This window comes from Hylobates moloch, unplaced genomic scaffold (genome assembly GCF_009828535.3).
Source record: "Hylobates moloch isolate HMO894 unplaced genomic scaffold, HMol_V3 SCAFFOLD_20, whole genome shotgun sequence".
NCBI classification, from domain to species: domain Eukaryota; kingdom Metazoa; phylum Chordata; class Mammalia; order Primates; family Hylobatidae; genus Hylobates; species Hylobates moloch.
Window position 1 is genome coordinate 29,494,355 of NW_026652295.1, and position 23,913 is coordinate 29,518,267.

Below are 23,913 nucleotides of genomic sequence, written 5' to 3' on the forward strand. Positions count from 1 at the left end.
CATACCCAGGGAAAACAGGTTTCAGGTCAGCTCTGGTTCAAAGGGTGGGTCCCTTCCACTCCGACAAGTTTGATCCCCTCATTCTGCCTCCCTCCCTGCCCCTCCTCATGTGTGCGCCCTCTGGTCTTGCCGACTCGGCTCTCTCCTCCACCTTGATTCCTGTAGGGTACATCTCTCCAAATGGCCCTGCAGAAAGCACAGTGCGGAGATGCCCCTCCCTGGGCAGGGAGGACCCAAAGCTCTGGCCTCCCCTACTCAGTATCAGCTATAAATGCCACAGACACGCTTGTGAGGAAAAAAGAAGAAAAATAAGAAGCCAAACTGTGGAGCAATTCGGGGGCTCCCCCCAACCATCCCACCTGCCTACAAGGCTTACCCTGGCACTGGCTGGCCTTTGGGTCTTTTTGTGCAACTTTATTTTCTATCAAGGCCCAGGGGGTTTGCCCCTTGTCTCTCCGCCTCTTTGGCCTATCCTTCCTTTGGAACCCAGGCATCTAAATGACAACTTTTATGTGCATCATTTGGAGATGAGAAGAGGAAACATCTCTCCTGCCTTCTGCTTCCTGTGGCTGCTTCTCTTTGGACTTCTGGGACCCAGTAAGTGACTTAGCAGTTAAGGAGGGAGAGGGGCATGGAGGCCACATAAAGCCTGAAGGAGATGGGGGATCCCCTGCCCAGGCATGACTCTTCTTCCAGAAACGATGATTCTTTTTTTTTTTGGCCCATTTCTGCAAAAGCCAGTACTGATCCCAATTCCACTGACCATGACTCTGATGCTATCTTAGAAGCAAATCTGTATTAGTCTCCCCCAGCTGTGGCTGTGAGCACAAGTTGTGGGGTGGTGTGGCGGTGCTGGGGAAATGGCGGGGGTGAGACTTTTTTTTTTCACTCTGTTGCCCAGGCTGGAGTGCAGTGGCGTGATCTCTGCTCACTGCAAGCTCTGCCTCCCAGGTTCATGCCATTCTCCTGCCTCAGCCTCCAGAGTAGCTGGGACTACAGGCACCCGCCACCACCACCACATCTGGGTTTTTTGTTTGTTTGTTTTTTTGTTTTTGTATTTTTAGTAGAGACGGGGTTTCACTGTGTTAGCCAGGATGGTCTCGATCTCCTGACCTCGTGATCCGCCCGCCTCGGCCTCCCAAAGTGCTGGGATTACAAGCATGAGCCACCACACCCGGCCGAGACTTTTACTTTCCTTTGTATCATGGATAAAAGTTTTGTTTTTAACTGGAAAATTCTAGTTCCAATAGCATTCTTAATTCCAAATTAAAACCAGGATCTCAGTCTAAAGTCAAGTAAAAATCCTTCAATCCTTCTTTTTTTTTCCCATAGGTTATTGGGGTACAGGTGATATTTGGTTACATAAGTTCTTTAGTGGTGATTTGTGAGATTTTGGTGCACCCATCACCGAGCAGTATACACAGCACCCACCCTATTTGTAGTCTTTTATCTCTTATGCCTCCCCCGTCCATCCTCCCTAGTGCCCAAAGTCCATTGTATCATTCTCATGCCTTTGAGTCCTCACAGCTTAGCTCCCATATATCAGTGAGAACATACGATGTTTGGTTTTCCATTCCTGAGTTACTTGACTTAGAATAATAGTCTCCAGTCTCATTCAGATTGCTGCAAATGCCATTAATTCGTTCCTTTTTATGGCTGAGTAGTATTCCATCGTATATATATGCCAGTTTCTTTATCCACCTGTTCGTTGATTGATGGGCATTTGGGTTCCATGACTTTGCAATTGTGAATTGTGCTGCTATAAACGTGTGTGCAAGTATCTTTTTTGTATAATGACTTCTTTTCTTCTGGGTAGATACCCAGTAGTGGGATTGCTGGATCAAATGGTGGTTCTACTTTTAGTTCTTTAAGAAATCTCCACACTGTTTTCCATAGTGACTGTACTAGTTTACATTCCCACTAGCAGTGTAGAAGTGTTCCCTGATCACTGCATCTACACCAACATCTACTGTTTTTTTATTTTTTGCTTCAACCCTTCTTCGGAGGCTGCCTGATTCCAAATCCATGTATAGTCCCCTGAGAATTTCCCTGGTAGAAACAAACTGGAGTTCAGCCACTGAGGGGTTGGCTCTGGCATTGGATCAGCAATGGCTGTGAAAGGAAATAGCCCAGGGGAGAAGTGAACTGGGCTCCGTGTGATTCCAATGGGCTGTCTGAGACAGTTCTGTTCACTCCAGTTTTTGATTTCTTACATCAACATATCTTCCCTAATTATGAGACACCAGGTTAACTGGCTCATCCATTCCATTGCCTTTACTGTACGATGGCTCATCAAGAAGCAGGAGGTGCGGTTGAAAGAGAAGGTCTAGGTTGGATGATGTGGAGGATTTGGAGTGCTTCCCCCTTCTTCCTCAGTATGCATCTGTTTCCTGCACCCCACTCCAGATTCGCTCCCTCGCCCGTTTCAGCACTTCCCTCAGTGTTCTTTTTCTTCTCTTTCCTGTTGCCTTCATCCTGAATGCTTCAACTGTTCTCTACCTACCCATGCCTTCCAGATCTGCCCATCACCTGTCCTAATCCCGAACTCCAGTCCTATCTGTCTGATTTTAAACAAGAGTCCCCTTACCTCAGAAGAAACTGTCATTCATGTAGTCATTCAACAAACATTTATAGAGCTCCTCCTCTGGGCCAGGCACTGCTGCGTGCTAGGCCATGGTGAGGAATGGAGTGGGAAACGCCATGGTCTTGGCCCCCGTGGAACCCTTGGTCTACTGTAAAACATAGACTTAAATAATATTTCCTTACAAAAGGGAGCAAGCATGCAAGGACTGAAAGGCCCCTCCTCTTTTCCCACCACTAGATCTATAAAGTGACCAACTGTGTCTCTTCTAGCCCCATTACAGTGGATTAGCAAGGACCAACTCCTCCATCTGAATGCTGGGCGCCTTCTCACCCTCCTGCTGTCTCGGTGGCTTTGCTCAGTGCATTTCTCCTTCCCCTCCCATCTCACTTTACCTTTCTTGGGTCCTTTCCATCGGCATCCAAACAAGCTCAGTTCTGTATGCACAAGTATCATCCAAGGAGATGATTAGAAACTTGGGTTTCCAGGCCCTGACACCCCACCAAGCAAGATCTTGATTCAATAAGCTTGGTGGGATGGTGTGGGTTCCTCAGACAGTGTGATCCCAGATGTCCCTGGACCAAACACTGAATGATGTCCATCCTAATGTCCCCACATCACTCCTCAGCCACCACCTCTCCCTCCACTCTCCTCTTCACCCCCATTCTTCTTCTTCTTTTTTTTTTTTTTTGGAGATGGAGTCTCGCTCTGTTGCCCAGGCTATAGTGCAATGCCGCAATCTTGGCTCACTGCAACCTCTGCCTCCCAGGTTCAAGCGATTCTCCTGCCTCAGCTTCCCGAGTAGCTGGGACTACAGGCACACACTGCCACGCCCAGCTAATTTTTTGTATTTTAGTAGAGACGGGGTTTCATTGTGTTGCCCAGGCTGGTCTTGAACTCCTGAGCTCAGACAATCTACCCACCTCGGCCTCCTAAGGTGCTGAGATTACAGGTGTGAGCCACCGCGCCTGGCCCCTCACCCCCATTCTTGAAGGACTTCCCCACACTTGCTATGTCACTTCTCACCTCCCACTCACTTGTTTATTTTATTGTATTAGGTAATGAATGTAAGTAGCTCTGAAAAAGAAATACTTGTAGTCCTACAAGGCTTCTCATAAAACTTCAGCCCCTGATTCCCTTTCCCCGATTGCTTCTTACTCTGAGTCCTGCTTCCCAGGGCTCCTGTTGGCATTTACCTTCATACTGCATTTATCTATTTATTTAGAGACAGGATCTCACTCTGTCACCCAGGCTGGAGTGCAGAGACACCATCATAGCTCACTGCAGCCTGGTACTCCCGGGCTCAAGGGATCCTCTCACCTCAGCTTTCCAAAGCACTGGGATTACAGGCGTGAGCCATTGCACCCGGCCATAAATTCTCTTACTACCATTACTTTTTTGTTGGTTGAGGTTTTTTTTTTTTTTTTTTCCTGCTTTGGGCATGATTTATTGTCTTCCTTCTAATGAAAAGAAAGATTTAGGTTAGACCACTCCCCCTGCACACTTACTGTCTCACATTCCCGCTCACAATTCTCTCCAAATGACTGTATCAAATTTTTGGTGTTAAACTAGCATTTAGTGTCTACATTATGATAACTATAAATGTTACCTCTAGTAACATTTATAACTGGGTCATATAATTGCATTGTGATGACCATCCGTTCTTGTAATTTTTGTTTTTCTAGATATTAATAATAGCCTCATTTTTAAAATTTACATAGTTTTCTTCATATATATAATTAATTCATCCCAAAACCTCCACCAGAAGTATCTCTGTCTTTTCAATACACATGAGGCAATCTATCAGTTTCACTTTTTTCCCTTGAGCAATCCCATTTGGAAGCCTCTGTCCAACCAGTACTGGTTGCTTGCTAGGTCTCTTGTCCTGCAATTTGTATTCAGCAACATTCTGGAAATTCCCTTTTTTCCCTTGTAAATTCTTATCTTTTTTCTGGCTTTATTTTTCCATCTTGGAGCATCACTTTCTCTAGAAGCTTCCTGAGAGAGAGAGTTTATGGTGGGAAATTATTTTAAAACCTTATGCACTGTTAGGGTAATGCTAAGCTGCTGTAACAAGGAGATCCCGAAAGTGTCTTTGAAAAACAAGTTTATTTTTCTCCCTTGTACCAGTCCTAAGGTAAGTATTATAGGATAGTGGGAGCTCTGCTCCATGCAGGCATTCAGGGATCCTGGGTGAATATGGCTCTTCCATCTTCAACATATGGTTTCCAGTGTCATCATCATTTCAGCCCAAGGAGAGGGCAGAAAAACAGTATTTTGTCTTATTTTATGATACAGTCAGTCAAGGTGCAGCCACAAAAGGAGAGGCTCACAGGCCCTAGAGACAGGAGGCATGACACTGCCATGCCGGACCACCTAAGAAAGACACCAAGGTAGTCAGGAGGCAGAAGACAGGAGTGAAGGAAAGGTTTAGTTCTTTCCTTTTATTGGGGTTTCTGTGGGAAAGGCAAGGAAAGGCAGGGTGAACAGTTTAGGATTGGCTGGTTTGAATAATTCCTGTGTTCTTCGAGCTATATAGCTGATTACTACCTAGTTGCCTGGTACTTGGCTTTGGAATGACTAAGGCAGATAAATATTGTTTCCTGGAGTATATGGGCCAGATGGAGCAGCTGTGGCTCTGGAATGGTTAGTTTGCATATCAGCTCATGCTCCTGGCTGGGCCCATTGCTACTTCTAAGAATTGGCTAGCCCTGGAAGGTGCTGTCTCTCCCTAGTTAGAAAAGTTTGTTAAGATGTCAAAACATGATAATATACAGAAAATAAAAATATATATACAACAGACATCAAGGAATAGGTATTTACTCTTAAAGAAATGAAGTGGAAATTAATATGTATTCCTTCCCTTTAGGGGCCCCCTCTGACTAGGGCTTAGACATGTAGCTCTACCTAGCTACAAGAGAGGATGAGAAATTTAACTTAGCCATGTGCCCAGGAAGAAGAGAAAAATGAGCCCAGGTGTCCATAGACCTTATATGTCTGAAAATGTCTTATTCCACCCTCACATTTGACTCATAGTTTAGCTGGTTATAGAATTCTAGGATGGATATGATTTTTCTCAGGATTTTAAAGGCATTGATCCACTGTTTCTAGATTCTAGATTGTGAAGTCTGATATTTAGATTACTGATCTCTTGTAAGAGACCCATTTTTTTTTCTTCTGGAGGATTTCAGATTTTTTAAACTACTGTTCTAAAATCTCATGATATGGTGTTATAGTATGGATTCTTTCATTGTGCTAGGAATTTGTACACTAGAAAGTTATATGAGTCAGTTCTGGAAAATTTTATTGCATTTTTTTCTTTGATAATTGCCTCTCGTCCATTTTCTCTGTTCTGTCTTTCTGAAAAATTTTATAATTTGGATATTTGACCTCCTGGGCTGACGCTCTAATTTTCTTATATTTCTTCTTCTGTCTTCCAACTCTGTCATTTTATTTTTCTTTTGGGGAGATTTCCTCAGCTTCTAAAGTCTTCAAATCCTTCTAGTGAATTTTGAGTTTTTTTTTTTATTTCAAAGAGATCTTTTTTTTTTCTCTACAACCATTTTTAAAATGGCATGTCTTATTTGTTTTTGTTTTTTTCGTGGGTGCTATACTTTCTCTTGTATTGCTGACGACATTTGAAGTTGGTTTTGCTATTTGCATTGTCTCAGTTCTCTCTGGCTTTGATTCATAGGGATATTTGTTTTGGTCTCTGTATTTCAAGCTAGAGATTTTTCTCAAATATCTGGTAATCCCAGAATGTCCTTTGCATTTGAGAGTGAGGCACTAATATGATGCCTGGAAGCTTTCTGTGCAGGGGTAGAGCCTGTCAACTGGTGGACTTAGCTTTAGGGTAACTTAGTAGAGATGTGGCAGTTTTGATGGGAAGATCCTCAAAATGTCAGTATCTAGTGTTGGCTAATTTCTTTCCACAAGAAGAATTCTCCAGATCCTGTTCTAGAGCATACTAGCACAGCTGCTGAAGTGCTGGAAGATGAGTAAGGGAAGAGGTAATGAGGGTTTTACAGTTCAGGGTGTAAGCATTTCCTTAATCGCATAGTTTCAGTAAAACCTTTCACTCCTGCCCTCAGCAGTGCCTGGGATCACTGGTCTAGAGTTTCTTTGGTTTCAATACCTCCAGAGATAAAACCCTAAGCTGTTATAAGGGAGAGAGGTGTATTCATCCAACTCCTTGAGTGGAAGGAGGGATCTGGAGCTGAGAGACAGTCCCTAGCTACATTGCATTTCAATCATCCTTCCTGTATTTAGTCACAGGCCACACCCAAATCTTCGGAGGAGCCTAGCTGCAACTCCTGAATCTTTCCAGGATTCCACAGAATTAATAATTTACCAGTAGTTGACTTACTCTCACCCCCAATGGAGACCTGTATGTTGAAGCTTTCTCTGTTGTGTTGGAGAGTTACCACTCATCCTCCTGCTATTATCTTTAAAAAAATTTTTTTAATATCTCCTCTGCTGTTGTCATCTCTCCATCCTTTGTCCTTGTGGAGGTATGTCTTTTGATATTTCTCTACTTTTTATTCTTCTATGAAATCCGTAAGCCTCCATATATACTTATTTATCCTTTTATTCATTCCAATTGGGGGCTACCCCATCATGCAAATCTGTTTTCAATAAACTAAACTCACTTCCATATTGCCTCTGAATCCAACGGACATGGCCCAGGCCATATCTTACTTGATCTCTCTGCAAAAATCAATTCAGCTAACTTCCATATTTTTCTAGAGCCTCTCTATTCTCTTGACTTCCTTGATTCACTTTTTAGAGTTTTCTTTCTACCTTACTGGATGCTGCTGCTCAGTCTCATTCATTCGCCTCTCCTCCTCTATCTGAATGATGGAGTAGCCAGAGCTTGGTCCAGTGCCCTCTTCTCCAACTATACTCTCCCAGACAAGTGATCTCAGTCAGCCTCAAGCTTTAAATACAATGTATATTTAAATGACTTCCAGTTTTATGCCTTTGTTTTGATTTCTCCTCTGAGAACTAAGTGCAGGTTTCTAACTGCCAACAAACAGTCTCCTGGATATCTAATGGGCACAAAAAGTTCAAAATCTCTAATATTTCCAACCTCCACTTCCTCCCTATTCATTCAGGTAAATAGAACTAATTTCCAACTCTTTGCATAAGCCCCAAAGCTAGAAGTTGTTCTTGACTTCTTTTCCTGTCATCCACCACATGCAGCCTTTCAACACTTTCTATTGGTTCTACTTTTCTAGTTTCAAAACATAGCTTGTATTCATCCACTGAAATGTATCTCCCCTGCTACCATCCTAGTTCAAGCAAAAATTACTGCTCTTAATTAATTTTGTGTTTTCACTCTTGCCCTCCTACATGCCAGTTTTCACACAGCAGGCTGAGTGTGATCTTTTAAAAACATAAATCAGTTTTGTTTTCTACTTTCTCTTCCCTTCCTGAATGATTAAGTCCCACATCATGAGGTGAGGCAGAGCAAAGCAGATATCAGGGTTGGACAGGAGGGGAAACGCAGTGGCCCAGAAGGATATAAGAAACTAAACTGGGGTGGGGTGCAGTGGTTCACGCCTGTAATCCCAGCACTTTGGGAGGCTGAGGTGGGCAGATCACCTGAGGTCAGGAGTTCAAGGCCAGCCTGGCCAACATGGTGAAATTCTGTTTCTACTAAAAATACAAAAATTAGCTGGGTGTGCGCATGCCTGTATTTCCAGCTACTCAGGAGGCTGAGGTGGGAGAATACCTTGAACCTGGGAGGTGGAATTTGCAGTGAGCTGAGATCGCACCACTGCACTCCAGCCTGGGTGACAGAGCAAGACGCCATCTCAAAAAAGAAACTAAATTGGATGAAGTGGACTTCTCCACAGAGTGGCAGCCTGGCATGTTTTGTCAGATTCTTGTGAGGGTAAGAGGGAGTTTGAGGTGGAGGGAGTATGGGCTGAAAATAAATGAATAGAATACCAGTGATTTTGTGAGACAATGTTTTGTCTACAATATGTGTAACTGAAGTTCCAGAAAAACAGGGAACCGAAAACATGTTTAAAGAAATAGTAGCTGAAAAATCAAATTTGATGAAAACTATAAACTCACAGATCCCAAGAACTCAACAAATATTAAGCAAAATAAACTTTAAAAAATCATACCAAAGTACAATGTAATCAAATAACTAAAAATCAGTGATAAATGGGAAATCCTAGAACCAGCTAGAAAAGAAAAGACACATTGTATACAGAGGAGCAAAGACAAGCATGATAACAGACTTCCTGTGAAAAACCGTGACAACCAGAAGATAAAGAAGCAATATCATTAAAATACTGAAAGAAAAAATACTCTATCAACCTAGAATTACATGGAGTAAAAATATTTTCAATATGAAGATGAAGGCTTTTCTAGACAAGCAAAAACTGGAAGACACTGCCTCCTGGAGATCGACTTTTTTTTTTTTTTTTTTTTGATACGGAGTTTCGCTCTTGTTGCCCCAGGCTGGAGTGCAATGGTGCGATCTTGGCTCACTGCAACCTCTGCCTCCCGGGTTCAAGCGATTCATCTGCCTCAGCCTCCCGAGTAGCTGGGATTAGAGGCATGCGCCACCATGCCTGGCTAATTTTGTATTTTTAGTAGAGATGGGGTTTCTCCATTTTGGTCAGGCTGGTATCAAACTCCCAGTGATCTGCCTGCCTCTGCCTCCCAAAGTGCTGGGATTACAGGCGTGAGTCACCACGTCCGGCAAGACTGACATTTTTTAAAAATGTAAAAGAAGGTTCTTCAGGAAGAAAAAATTTAGATCTATGCAAAGGAATGAAGTGTGCTGGAAACGATAAATATATGGGTAAAAATAAAAGATTTTTTTCATTTAAATTCTTCTCAAAAGATAATATACTTGAATAACAATGAATTATGAGGCTTATAACATATGTAGACATAAAATGTATGACAACAGTGGTACAAGGGATAGAAGAAGGAAATGGAAGTGTACTGTGTTAGGACTCTCACGCCCTTACATGAAGAGGAATGAGCTCACTGGGAGGTAGACAGTGATAAATTAAAGGTGTATATCGTAAATCCTAGAGCAATGGCACACAAATAAGAATGATATTTAATAAGCTAATGGTGGAAATAAAATGGGGTCAAAAATGACTCAGGGCCAGGTGCAGCGGCTCATGCCTGTAATCCCAGCCCTTTGGGAGGCCAAGGCAGGTGGATCACTTGAGGCCAGGAGTTAGAGACCAGCCTGGGCAACATGGTGAAACCCTGTCTCTACTAAAAATACAAATATTAGCTGGGCATGGTGGTGCACGCCTGTGGTTCCAGCTACTCAGGAGGCCGAGGCAAGAGAATCATTTGAACCTGGGAAGTGGAATTTGCAGTGAGCTGAGATCCCAACACTGCACTCCAGCCTGAGTGACAGAACAAGACTGTCTCAAAAAACAAAACAAAACAAAACAAAAAACAAAAAATAAAAATACTGGGTTAAATAAAAAAAAAAAAAAGTAGGCGAAAAATGGAGGAAAAGGAAAGAAGACCAGATGAGAAAAATAGAAAACAAATACGAAGACTATTAAATTCGGGGCCAGCTACAGTGGTTCACACTTGTAATTCCAGCACTTTTTGGGGCTGAGGTAGGAAGATTACTCGAGCCCAGGAGTTCGAGACAAGCCCAGGCAACATAGGAAGACCCCATCTTTACAAAAAATAAAAACTAAAAAGTAATTAGCCAGGCATCATGACTTGTGCCTGTGATCCTAGATAGTTTGGAGGCTGAGGCAGGAGGATTTCTTGAGCTTAGAAAGTCAAGGCTGCAGTGAGCCGTGATTGTGCCACTGCATTACAGCTTGAGTAACAGAGCAAGACTCTGTCTCTAAAAAAGACTCAGACCCAACATATTTATAATTACATTAAATGTATATGGTTCAGACACCACAATTAAAAGGCAGACATTCACACATTGGTTAAAAAAGAAAGCCCCAAATAAATAATATTCAACCAAGAAATAAATTTTAACTAACTATAACTACAAATAGGGTAAACAATAGGGTAAAAATAAGAAGAAGAACAATATGGCCATACTGTATGTTAGCCATGCTAACAACAATTTAAAAAAAAAATCGAGTGACTATTTCAATAACAGACAAAATAGGCTTAAGAAGAGATATATTATTAGGAATAAAGAGAGACATTTCATAATTATAATCATAACACAATATTTATTAACTACAAAGGGAGAAAAACCAGCCTGGATACACCTTCTTAATCAAGTAATCCAAGAGAACATCATCAATGATGGGACACATTGATATTATCTGTCACCCGATAGTATGCAAAGAGAAGAATACAACATCACTTCAGTGGTTTTCCTGGCAAAGATTAATAACATGAGCCTAATTATGATGAAACATTACAAAAACTCAGTTTAAGGAAAATTCTATAAAATAATTGACCTGTAATCTTCAAAGGTTAAAAGTTATGAAGATCAAAGGAAGACTGAAGAACTGCACCAGACTGAAGAAGACTAAAGAGACAGAACAACGAAAAGCAACACATGATTCTGAATTGAACTGGTTTACTGTTAAAGACATTATCAGAACAACTAACAAAACTTGAAAGGGATCTAAAAATCAGGTGGCAGCAATATATTCATGTGAATTTCTTCATCTTGATGGCTGTATTATGGTTCTGTATGAGAATATATAAAGTATTGAAGGATAATGAGACATCAGGTTACCAAGTAACTCCAGAATGATTCAGGGAAAAGGGTTCTTTGTGTTATACTTGTTACAAAAGAATTTGTGATTTTTTTTCAAAATAAAAACAAAGAAAAATTAACCAGAGTATGTTATTCCAGTGGGTCCTCATTGTATTTGAGATGAAATTTAACCTTCTACCATGGTATTTTGCTAAACTCTGAGCATACCCCTGTCAGCAAAAGAAATGTGGGCTCGGCTGGGCGCGGTGGCTCACGCTTGTAATCCCAGCACTTTGGGAGGCCGAGGCGGGCGGATCACGAGGTCAGGAAATCGAGACCACGGTGAAACCCCGTCTCTACTAAAAATACAAAAAATTAGCCGGGCGTGGTGGCGGGCGCCTGTAGTCCCAGCTACTCGGAGAGGCTGAGGCAGGAGAATGGCGTGAACCCGGGAGGCGGAGCTTGCAGTGAGCCGAGATTGCGCCACTGCACTCCAGCCTGGGCGACAGAGCGAGACTCCGTCTCAAAACACTCCAGCCTGGGCGACAGAGCGAGACTCCGTCTCCAAAAAAAAAAAAAAAAAGAAATGTGGGCTTACGTTCTTGTAACGAAGAGAGTTTAGAATATAAAGAATGTAAACACACCTTTGGGTTATGTGCTGTTAATAAGGCAGGGGTCCTGCTTCAGAGATTATGGTTAGAAAAGGTCTCTCTACAGCCTTGTTTTCTCCTTCAATAACTACATTCCAGCCACCCTGGTCTCCTATCTATTCATGAATCACATCGAGCTCATTAACAACTCAGGGTATTTGTACTTATGCTATCGATCTGTGATGTCCTTCTCCTGGCCTTTCAAATTGCTGCCTTCTTTTTTTTTTTTTAAGATGGAGTTTCACTCTTGTTGACCAGGCTGGAATGCAGTGGTGCAATCTTGGCTCACTGCAACCTCCGCCTTCCGGGTTCAAGTGATTCTCCTGCCTCAGCCTCCTGAATAGCTGGGATTATAGGCATGCGCCACCACGCCTGGCTAATTTTGTATTTTTAGTAGAGATGGGGTTTCTCCATGTTGGTCAGGCTGGTCTTGAACTCCCGACCTCAGGTGATCCGCCTGCCTTGGCCTCCCAAAGTGCTGGGATTACAGGCGTGAGCCACCATGCCTCGCCCAAATGGCTGCCTTCTTTTCCTTCAGATCTCAGTTCATATGTCAATTCCTCAGAGAGACCTTTTCTGACTCTAGTATCTAAAGCAGCACCACTGCTTTCTTTAACAGCACTTAAGCCAATGTGTATTTATTTTTTTATGTTGTATCTCTCTTCTTTACTAAATTATAAGCCCATATCTCTTTTGCTGACAGGAGTATGCCCAGTTTAGTAAAATACCAGGTACATATTAAGCCCTCAATATCTGAATAGATAAATGAATAAGCAGTACTGAGTATATGTTAAAGTAACACTATACTAAACCTGCAAATTCATCCTTAATCCATTCCCACCACCTTATTTGTCCTCCACCTCAGGCTCTGAGAAAACCACAGCCTTCACAAAAGGCTCTGACACCACCACAGCCTCCATCACAGGCTCTGAGACCACCATGGCCTCCACCATGGGCTCTACTATGGCCTTAACTACAGGCTCTAAGATCACCACAGACTCTACCACAGGCTCTGAGACAACCTCGGCCTCCACCATGGCTTCTACTGCAGCCTTCACCACAGGATCTGAGATCAACACGGCCTCCACCACAGACTCAGGGACTACTATAGCCTCCACTAGGACCTTCACCACTCGCTCTGACACAACCACAGCCTCCACTGCAGGCTCTGAAACTATCGTGGCCTCCACCGCAGTCTCTGAGACCACAACAACCTCTACTACAGCCTCCACTACAGTCCCTGAGACTACCATGGCCTCAAGCACAACCTCCACTGCAGGCTCTGAGACAACGATGGCCTCCTCCATAATTTCTGAGACCACCATGGCATCCACCACAGGCTCTGAGACCACCACAGTCTCCACCGCAGGCTCTGAGACCACCACAGTCTCCACCACAGGCTCTGAGACCACCACCACCACCACTGCAGGCTCTGAGGCCACTAAAGTCTCTAGCACAGGCTCTGAAACCACCAGAGCATCTACTGCAGGTTCTGATACCACCACAACCTCCACCTCCACAGCAGGCTCTGAGGCCACCACAACCTCAACTGCAGACTCCAAGGTGATCACGGCATCCAGCATGAGCTCTGAGACCACTATGGCCCCCACTGCAGGCTCTAACAGCACCACAGCCTCTACCCCAGGCTCTGAGACCATTACAGTCCTGGTTAAAGCCTCTGAGACCACCACAGCCTCTACAGCAGGTTCTGAGACCACCACCCCCTCCCCCACAGGCTCTCAGACCACCATAGTCTCTATTTCAGGTTCTGAGATCACCACCACCTCCATGGCAGGATCTGAGACCACCACAGTCTCTAGTGCAGGCTCTGAGACCACCACAGCTTCTACGGCAGGCGCTGACACCACCACCATCTCCACTGCAGGCTCTGAGACCACTACAATCTCTACCACAGGCACTGAGACCACCATGGTCTCCAACATGGGCTCAGAGACCACCACAAACTCTACTGCAAGCTCTGAGATCACCACAATCTCTACTGCAGGCTCTGAGACCACCACAGTCTCCACCATGGGCTCTGAGACCACCATAACCTCTACTGCAGGCTCTGAGACCACCACAGTCTCAACTTCAGGCTCTGGAACCACCATGGCTTCTACCACAGGCTCTGAGACCACCACAGCCTCTACTGCAGATTCTGAGACCACTGCAGCCTCTATTACAGGCTCTGAGACCACCATGGCATCCACCATGAGCTCTGAGACCACTGAAGCCTCTACCACAGGCTTTGAGACCACCAAGGTCTCCACTGCAAGCTCTGAGATGACCACAGTCTTCACTGCAGGCTCTGAGACCACCACAGTCTTCACTGAAGGCTCTGAGACCACCACAGTCTCCACCATGGGCTCTGAGACCACCATCACCTTTACTGAAGGCTCTGAGGCCACAACAGCCTCTACCACAACAGTCTATACCACAGGCTCTGAGACCACCACAGCCTCTACTGCAGACTCTGAGACCACAACAGCCTCTACTGCACATTCTGAGACCACTGCAGCCTCCACCATGGGCTCTGAGACCACCACAGTCTCAACCACAGGCTCTGAGACCACAGTCTCCATTGCAGGCTCTGAGACCACTGCAGCCTCTACTGCAGGCTCTGAGACCACCGCAGCCTCTACTGAAGATTCTGAAACCAACACAGTATCTACTGAAGATTCTGAGAGTACCTCAGCCTCTACTACAGGGTTTGAGACAACCACAGCCTCTATTACAGGCTCTGAGACCACTATGGCATCCACCATGGGCTCTGAGACCACTATGGCCTCTACCATAGGCCCTGAGACCACCAAGGTCTCCACTGCAAGCTCTGAGATGACCACAGTCTTTGCTGCAGGCTCTGAGACCACCACAGGCTCTGAGACCACCACAGCCTCTAATACAGGCCCTGAGACCACCACAGCCTCCACCATGGGTTCTGAGACTACCACAGATTCTACCACAGGCTCTGAGACCACCACAGCCTCTACTGAAGGCTCTGAGACTGCCACAGCCTCTACTACAAGCTCTGAGACTACCAAGGCTTCCACCATGGGCTCTGAGACCACTATGGCCTCTACCATAGGCTCTGAGACCACCAAGGTCTCCACTGAAAGCTCTAAAATGACCACAGTCTTCACTGAAAACTCTGAGACCACCATAGCCTCTACCACAGGCTCTGAGACCACCACAATCTCCACTGCAGGCTCTAAGACCATCCCAGCCTCTACAGCGGGCTCTGAGACCACTACCAACTTTACTGAAGGCTCTGAGGCCACAACAGTCTATACCACAGGCTCTGAGACCACCACAGCCTCTACTGCAGACTCTGAGACTACCACCACCTCTACTGAAGGCTCTGAGACTACCACAGCCTCTACTGAAGGCTTTGAGACCACTACAGTTTCTACCACAGGCTCTGAGACCACCACAGTCTCTGCTAAAGGCTCTGAGACCACTATAGTCACTACTATGGGCTTTGAGACCACCACAGCCTCTACTGCAGGCTCCGAGACCACCACAGTCTCTACTGCAGGCTCTGAGACCACTACAGTCTCCACCACAGGCTCTGAGACCACCACGGTCTCTACCACAGGCTCTGAGACTACCATCACCTCTACTGAAGGTTCTGAGACCACTACAGTCACTATTGCAGGCTCTGAGACCACAACAGTCTATACCACAGGCTCTGAGACTATCACCACCTCTACTGAAGGCTCTGAGACCACCACGATCTCTACCACGGGCTCTGAGACCACCACAGCTTCTACTACAGATTTGGAGACCACCACAGTCTCCACCACAGGCTCTGGGATCACCACCGCCTCTACCGCAGGCTCTGAGACCACAACAGCCTATACCACAGGCTCTAAGACTACCACCACCTCTACTGAAGGCTCTGAGGCCACTACAGCTTCTACCACAGGTTCTGAGACCACCACATCCTCTACTGCAGGCTCTGAGGCCATCACCACCTCTACTGAAGGCTCTGAGACCACCACAGCCTCCACTGCAGGCTCTGAGACCACCACAGCCTGTACCACAGGTTCTGAGACCTCCACACCCTCCAGTGCAGGCTCTGAGACCAACACTGTCTTCATCATAAGCTCTGAGACAACCTTAGCTTCCACTGCAAGCTTTGAGCCCACTGCAACTTCCCTCACAGGTTCTGAGACCACCACAATCTCTATCACAGCTTCTGGAGCCACTGCAGCCTCCACCACTATCTCTGCCACCACTTTTGTACCCACCAAGGCCACTGACATTTCTATTGAGCCCATCACCAATACAGCTGTATCAGGTACTAACCCCCCTGTCTTCTTTGAGCCCGCACATTTTAACTCCAGTGGCAACCACCAGCTTTTCACATGTTTCTATCATCTCTTCCTTGGTTCAAGTCAAGCCAGCACACAGATATAATTTCCTCTTCTAGGCTGGGCGTGGTGGCTCACGCCTGTAATCCCAGCACTTTGGGAGGCCAAGGCGAGCGAATCATGAGGTCAGGAGATCGAGACCATCCTGGCTAACACAGTGAAACCCCATCTCTACTAAAAATACAAAAAATTAGCTGGGCGTGGTGGCACATGCCTGTAGTCTCAGCTACTTGGGAGGCTAAGGCAGGAGAATGGTGTGAATCCGGGAGGCGGAGCTTGCAGTGAGCAGAGATCGTGCCACTGCACTCCAGCCTGGGCGACAGAGCAAGACTCCATCTCAGAAAACAAAAATTCCTCTTCTAGAATCCTAATTGCCTCTACTCTGGTCTCACCTCTTTTTTTTTTTTTAACTGCCCACCACTTCCATTACAATCAGAACCACAATATAATAAACGACAAGTGCATCATATCTGTCACGTCTTCCTCCAGCAAGCCCACCTCAACTCTGCTGGCCCATCACAGTTTTGTGAAATGCTCCCACTTCGGTGCCAAGTAGATTATCTCTATTCAACCCACCATCTGTGACACCACCACCTCCTATCAATATATTGACCCTAGTCCAGAGGCTGGTAGACCACGTTTCATGGGTCAAGTCTCACCTGTTACCTGGTTTTGTAAAGTTTTACTGGAACATAGTCATGCCCATTCATTTACGGTTTGTCTCCAGCTGCTTTTCCACTTTTCAGTGTATTTGCAACAGAGACACCCTGGTGCAAAAGCCTAAAGTATTTGCTGTTTGGACCTTTACAGAAAAAATTTGGCAACCTTTGCTCCAGTCTGAGACTAAACAATTTTGTTCATTCTCTGGCACTTGCCATCAGCAAGCCGGTTACATCTGATTCTATCCTCTTGGTTCTAAGCGCACTCACTTCTATTCTCATGACTGGTGCTGTTTGTGATCCCATTTTAACCACTTCTGACCTAGGCCCACCCATCGCTACCTAAGCCGCCACCACCGCCTCTGCTGTGTTGATTCTTGCTCGCACCTGTCTGAGCCCACCCTCTCTTGTCCCTGTGAGCAGCCTTCTCCACTTGGGTCAGGTCCTCCCACATCTGCCCAAGCACACTCACCTCACCTTTGCTGACCACCACAGTGTGGTAGATGACGTCACCTCTGTCCCAGCCACTGCCACTGGCATGCCCATGAGTGAATCCAATTCTGTCATCTCCTCCTCCAGCTCCCTCCTTACACTCAGTGATCACAGTCACAAGAGAAGCAGGGCCTGCCGCTTTGTATACCAGCCCACCCACTTATTTGATCTGCTTTGATTTATTTATTTTCAATTTTTTTCCATAAGTTATTGGGATACAGGTGGTATTTGGTTATATGAATAAGTTCTTTAGTGGTGATTTGTGAGATTTTGGTGCACCCATCACCCTAGCAGTATACACTGCACCATATTTGAAGTCTTTTATCCCTCGCCCCCTCCCACTCTTTCCCCAAAGTCCCCAAAGTCCATTGCATCATTCTTATGTCTTCATATTTTCATAGCTTAGCTCCCGCGTATCAGTGAGAACATACGATGTTCGGTTTTCCATTCGTGAGTTACTTCACTTAGAATAATAGTCTTCAATCTCATCCAGGTCACTGCAAATGCTGTTAATTCATTCCTTTTTATCAGCCCGCCCTCTTCTATTTGGGTGGCCACTTCTGAAGTCAAATAGATCTTCCACTTCTGAACCCATCACGATCACATTTCCTCAAACTTCTGCCTCCTCCATCACCAACTCCACCAGATGACACATTCTACATCCTTCTCTGTACGACACCCACCTCCATTCTGGGGACATGGCCACAGCAGAATCGCTTTCTACCATCTCTCCTCCCCCACTACGCCTCTCCTGAGCCACCTCCACCACAGGTTTGTTAGATTCACCCTCCTCTGCTCTAAGCACCCCCATTCCCCTTTAATCATCTCTGCTACAAATGCATCATCTTGTGTGACCTGTTTCATAGGCACCAGAACCACTGGAACCAGACCCACTGCCTCCAGCTCTGTCACCATGGCCCCTGGAATGGACTCCACGGCCTCTGCTGCCAGCCATACTGTGCCAGGAATAGTCCCAAACACCTCTGGCCTGGGTACATCCACTATGGGGGCATCATCTACCACCTCAGCGCCCGGCGTCAGGACCACCACGCGATGCACCCGTGAGCCAACCAGCAGCACCTCCCAGGAAACAGGCCCGGTGTCCACGGGCACAAACACAGTTAGCATGAGCCACACACCCACAAACGTGATCAAACCAAGTGGATATTTACAGCCCTGGGCTATCATCCTCATTTCCCTGGCTGCAGTTGTGGCTGGTGTTGGATTGTCAGTAGGACTGAGTTTTTGTCTGGTGAGTACCCAGGGTGGGTTCATAGAGGAGCCTGGCGAGAAGGCAGGGGGGAATCATGTCAGCAGTGCTTTGGAAAAATCCAGAATGAGAAAGGGGAGTAAGTTGGTGCGCTCAGAAGGAAAGAATCACCTTGATATAAGGACCAGAGAGAATGCTTAAGTCAGAGAAAGTGAGAAGCAAAGCAGAAAAAGAGGAGGGAAAAGATGGAGTTGGGGCCAAAGTGAAGGGAAATACTGACAGAACAAGGGAATTACTGAGAGAGAACAAAGAGGACATAAACATAAAGAAAGCAAGAAGCAGCTGGGTGCAGTGGCTCACGCCTGTAATCCCAGCACTTTGGAAGGCCAAGGTGGGCAGATCACTTGAGTCCAGGCATTTGAGACCAGCCTGGCTAACATGGTGAAACTTGTCTTTACTAAAAATATAAAAATTAGTCAAGAGTGGTAGCATGGACTTGTAGTCCCAGCTACTTTGGAGGCTGAGGCACGAGAATCGCTTGTACCTGGGAGATGGAGGTTGCAGTGAGCAGAGATCGCGCCACTGCACTCCAGCCTGGGTGACAGAGAAAGATCCTGTCTCGAAAGAAAGAAAAAGAAAGAAAAAGAAAGAAAGAAAGAAAGAAAGAAAGAAAGAAAGAAAGAAAGAAAGAAAGGAGGGAGGGAGGGAGGAAGAAAGAGAGAGAGAGAGAAAGAAAGGAAAGAAGGAAGGAAAGGAAGGAAGAAAAGAGAGAGGAAGGAAGGAAGGAAGGAAGGAAGAAGAGACAGAGAAAGAAAGAAAAAGAGAAAGAAAGAAAAAGAAAGAAAGAAAGAGAAACTGAGAAAGAGAAAGAAAAAAGAAAGAAGGAAAGAGAGAAATAGAGAAAAGAAAGAAAGAAGCATAAAAACGTTCAGCCATCCAAAATGCGGGCTTCCAATTGTCTCATGTATGACAAATTTCTGGTCCTCACAGCAATTCCTTGCACGGCCTGTGAATGTTACTCTCTGACCTCCCACTCCATCTCTGCTCTCTGGTCTTGATTGTTCTTTGAATACATATTTTTCTTACATTGATTTCACATTTATTGATGTTCTTCCTGTTTTCTTGTGATCCTGTGGGTAAGTTCCCATTTGAGGGGTGAAGCAGAGTATAAATCAGTGGTGTGCTGGAGATGGCTCATCCTGGCCCACAAGAGATTGTGCAGTTCTTCCCAATTCTGAGCTGAGTGGTGTGACACTGGTAGCTTAAAATACGCTGTGTTGGAAATATTTACACCACAGCAATTGTCAAACACTACAAATAAGCACTTTTCCCTCGGAGAGCCTGTTATTAAGTGTTGGACAGCATACCACTGGTAAAAATGGACAAAATGAAAAATACGGAAGTCACAAAAGGTTTGGATAATAAAGTCAATTTGCTGAGGTTCTTCATTTTAGAATTCTCAGCCTCTCTCCATATGTGGGCTACATAATAAATACCAGCATCTAAGAATTAATCCCTAAATTACTTTATTATTTCATTTGCAAGATCAAGAGAGAATAACAAAAGTGAACATTGAGTTTTTACTACGTGCTAGGCTCAAGGCTGAATGTTTAAAATGCATAATGTCATTTAATCTGGTCTACAATCCTGTGGCCATATTATATTCATCTTACAAGTGAGGGATCTGGAGTTTCATGATCTTAGCTATTTGCCCCAGCACATGTAGTGAGTGGCAGATATAAGACTCTAACCCAGGTTGGTTGGATTCTGGAGTTCATGCCTATAATCTCAAGGCTCTGTGTAGACAGCTTTCCAGGGCTCTCAATTCCACATACCTGTTCTGAGATTTCTTAGCTGACTAATAAAGAGAAAGACTGTCTGTCAAGTGAGTCTCTGTGCCTTTCACACAGGGGTATGGATTTACCTTTGTCTTAAAAGTCCAAAAACACATAACCTTATGATCTGCAGAGCAAGGGCCTGAGTATTCACATAAAGATGATATGTTAATAAGGTAACAGGGAAGCTTATTTTCTGAGATGGAGAAAGAGTAAAAGAACAAGGAGAAAGAGAGACAGAGACAGAGATCATAGTAAGGATGGTGGTAAAGAGAAGAGAAAATGGGCAGTTTGGAAAAGTGAAAATCTGACATGGGTGAAACAGGCATGTATGGTGATTAGGGAGAGGAGACTTAATTTTCATTTATCAATATATTTATTTTTTTCTTTTAGAGATACCTTTTCTTCCCCCTGAGAAATTGTGGTGTTTATTACCCCCATGGCCACAGGCATGGCCTTGGTCTGGACCTGGACTTGGGCCTGGGCTCTGGGACATTCCACAGCCTGGGAAATGCACTGGTTCGTGGAGGAGAACTTGAAATGGGACATGGAGGAACACATGGCTTTGGATATGGAGTGGGCCATGGACTGAGCCACATCCATGGAGATGGCTACAGAGTGAATCATAGTGGGCATTACAGACATGGAGGAGGCCACTGAGGAGACCATGGAGTGGATCACAGAGGAAGCCACCAAGGAGGTCATGGCAGGACAAGATGGCTGTGGCCATAGATTGGGTATCAAAACATATTATGGGTGGGAGGGGGTCACGGAGAAGAAATAAAAATGATCATGAAATAATTAAAATGGAGCATAGGAATGTTCCCAGGATGTGATCCATGGAGATGGACATGGACTAGGTCAAGAAAAGAACAAGCAAAAGGACTACAGAGACTTTGACTGGCTTGGAGGGGACTTCGAGTCAAAGCTTCTGTGAGTTTTTCCTGAGTCTCAGCCTCTGTCGTTGGGAGTCACAACAACCACCCTCAGGACATCTTCTCTCCCATTTCCCGCCACATCAGGGTCAACGTTTCTCATCCCTGTGTTTCCTCATGGTGCTATAAATATTACCAAGACATGTCTAAGAAACAAAACATAATGAATGTATTATCAGGGCCACACGCTTATTCGTTTTCCTGTTTGTTCTTTCAGTTTGTTTTTTTTTTTTTTTTTTTTGAGTGCTTATTATGTACCACTGACTATCCTAGGAGCCTTTAAACATGTCATCATTTGGCTGGGTGTGGTGGCTTATGCCTGTAATCCCAGCACTTTGGGAGGCCAACGCGGGTGGATCACTTGAGATCAGGAGTTTGAGACCAGCCTGGCCAACATGGTGAAACCCCGTCTCTACTAAAAAAGATACAAAAATTAGCTGGGTGTGGTGGTGAGAGCCTGTAATCCAGCTACTCAGGATGCTGAGGCAGGAGAATCGGTTGAATCTGGCAGGTGGAGGTTGCAGTGAGCCGAGATTGTGCCACTGCACTCCAGCCTGGGTGACAGAGGAAGACTGTCTCAAAAAAAAAAAAAAAAGGTCATCATTTAATCCTCAGAAAATATCTTGGTGACCTTGAGGTAGGCAAAGATACTTAGATACTTAAGCAAGACACAAAAAGCACTAGCTATTAAAAGAAAGTGTGATGATTTGGACTTCATTAAAGCCTAGTATCAGCATATACCTTTAAAAGGTATATTCTTAACTATAAAAGGAAAGTCAAAGATGGGAGAAGATATTGCAACACATATAGCTAACAAACGACTCATATCCAGAATGCAGAAAGAACTACAATAAGAAAAAGATGATGCAGTTTTAAAGTGGGCAAAATATTTGATAAATAGTTAACAAAAGAGGATATCAAAACAGCAGGTGAACATTTGAAAAGGTACCAAATATCACTGCTTATCAGAGAACAGGAATGTAAAACTGCAATGAGATATCACTACATACACACACTGTAATGACTAGCATTTGAAAGACTGCCAATACCAAGTATTGGAAAGGATATTGAACAACTGGAACTCTCACACATTGTTAGTAGGAGTGTAAATTGATACAATTATCTTGGGAAAATGTTTGGCAATGCTAAAATTAAACACACATACCCTATGACTCGGTACTTCCACTCCTGAGAGTAAATATCCAGCAGAAATGAATGCCCGTGTCCACCAAAAGACATGTACCACGCCAGCTTCATTCATACCACTGCAGGGTGGAAATTTACCCCCAAAGTCCACCAACATTAGAATGGGTAAGTAAATTGTGACAAATTCATACAGTGGAATACTACCCAGTAGTGAAAAAAAAACCCTATGAAATCGCGCAGTAACATTAATGAATCTCATAGTCAGTGTTGAGTAAAAGAAGTCAAAACAAAAGTGTACCTACTGTATAATTCCATTCACATGCAGTTCAAGGACATGTGACATTAACCTGTTGTAATAAAGGTCAGAGTTGAGGATGCCTTTGGGGGAAAAGGCTGACCGGGAGAAGGCATGAGAAAGCCTTCTTGCAGGGGCAGACAGGGGAAGCTGAGAATGTTCTATATATGATCTGGGTGGTGATTACAAGGGTATATAGATATGTAAACCCTTCATTAAAATGTGCACATGAGATCTGCGCACTTTATGGTATGTAAGTTATGTCTCAATTTGAAAAATGAAAAAGATATTCTGAGGCTATTTTCTCAGCGTATTATGATTTCCTTGGTCAGAGAACGTGGTTGGAGACACATGATGATAAGTGAGGCATTCGGTAAGCCCAAAGACAGTGGTGCTGCAGGAAGCATTGTGTGCAAGGGAGGCAAGCAGCTATTTTCAATGAGGACAAATTACCTCTCTCTTTAGGTTGAAAGAGGTCCGATGTAATTAATCTGCCATTCTCTCTGGAGAATGGTGCCACATAACGGGGTCAACACTGATCTCTGCTGTTAGCAGTTGAGGCACTCAGCCACGGAGTATCTGTCCAGCTTGGCCTTGATGAGGGGAAGGCCAGCTCACTGAGCCTTGCATACTCTTCATCCCTGCCACCATGTCTGCTTTGTTCACGTCCCTACTGAGCAAGCACTAGAGCAGCTAGAAAGAGAGATTGACTGAGGTCCGCAGAATGGATCACTTGGTCAACCTGATCACAGAAGATTTCCTCTGTAGTGAATGCCCATTGTGAACAGTCACATGGGACACACATACTCTCACCATCTGTGCCCTTCCCAAGAGACTCGTTCACCTTCCTCTTTCCTGGGCTTCCTTGTCATCAATTCACCATATCTTTCCCCCCTCCCCCCGAGTTATCTAGCCAAACAGTTAGCCACTGCCTATTGATCAGGGTTAACTGTAACTCTGGTCATCTCTTTGTCCATGCAAAGTAAACAAAGCAGATGCATTCTTTACAATTCGGATCACGGAGAGGATTTTCCTTCCCCACTGTCCTGTAGGGCTGCCCTGA

General features: G+C 44.8%; 1 protein-coding gene across 1 annotated transcript; it reads left to right on the top strand.

Moving 5' to 3' along the window:
* The first annotated feature begins 527 nt into the window (after positions 1–527).
* On the top strand, positions 528–21,134 carry MUC22 (mucin 22). Its single transcript, XM_032140510.1, has 4 exons — positions 528–597; positions 12,771–16,205; positions 18,296–18,681; positions 20,868–21,134. The coding sequence occupies exons 1-4, from the start codon at positions 528–530 to the stop codon at positions 21,132–21,134; spliced, it is 4,158 nt and encodes a 1,385-aa protein (XP_031996401.1).
* The last annotated feature ends 2,779 nt before the right edge of the window (positions 21,135–23,913 follow it).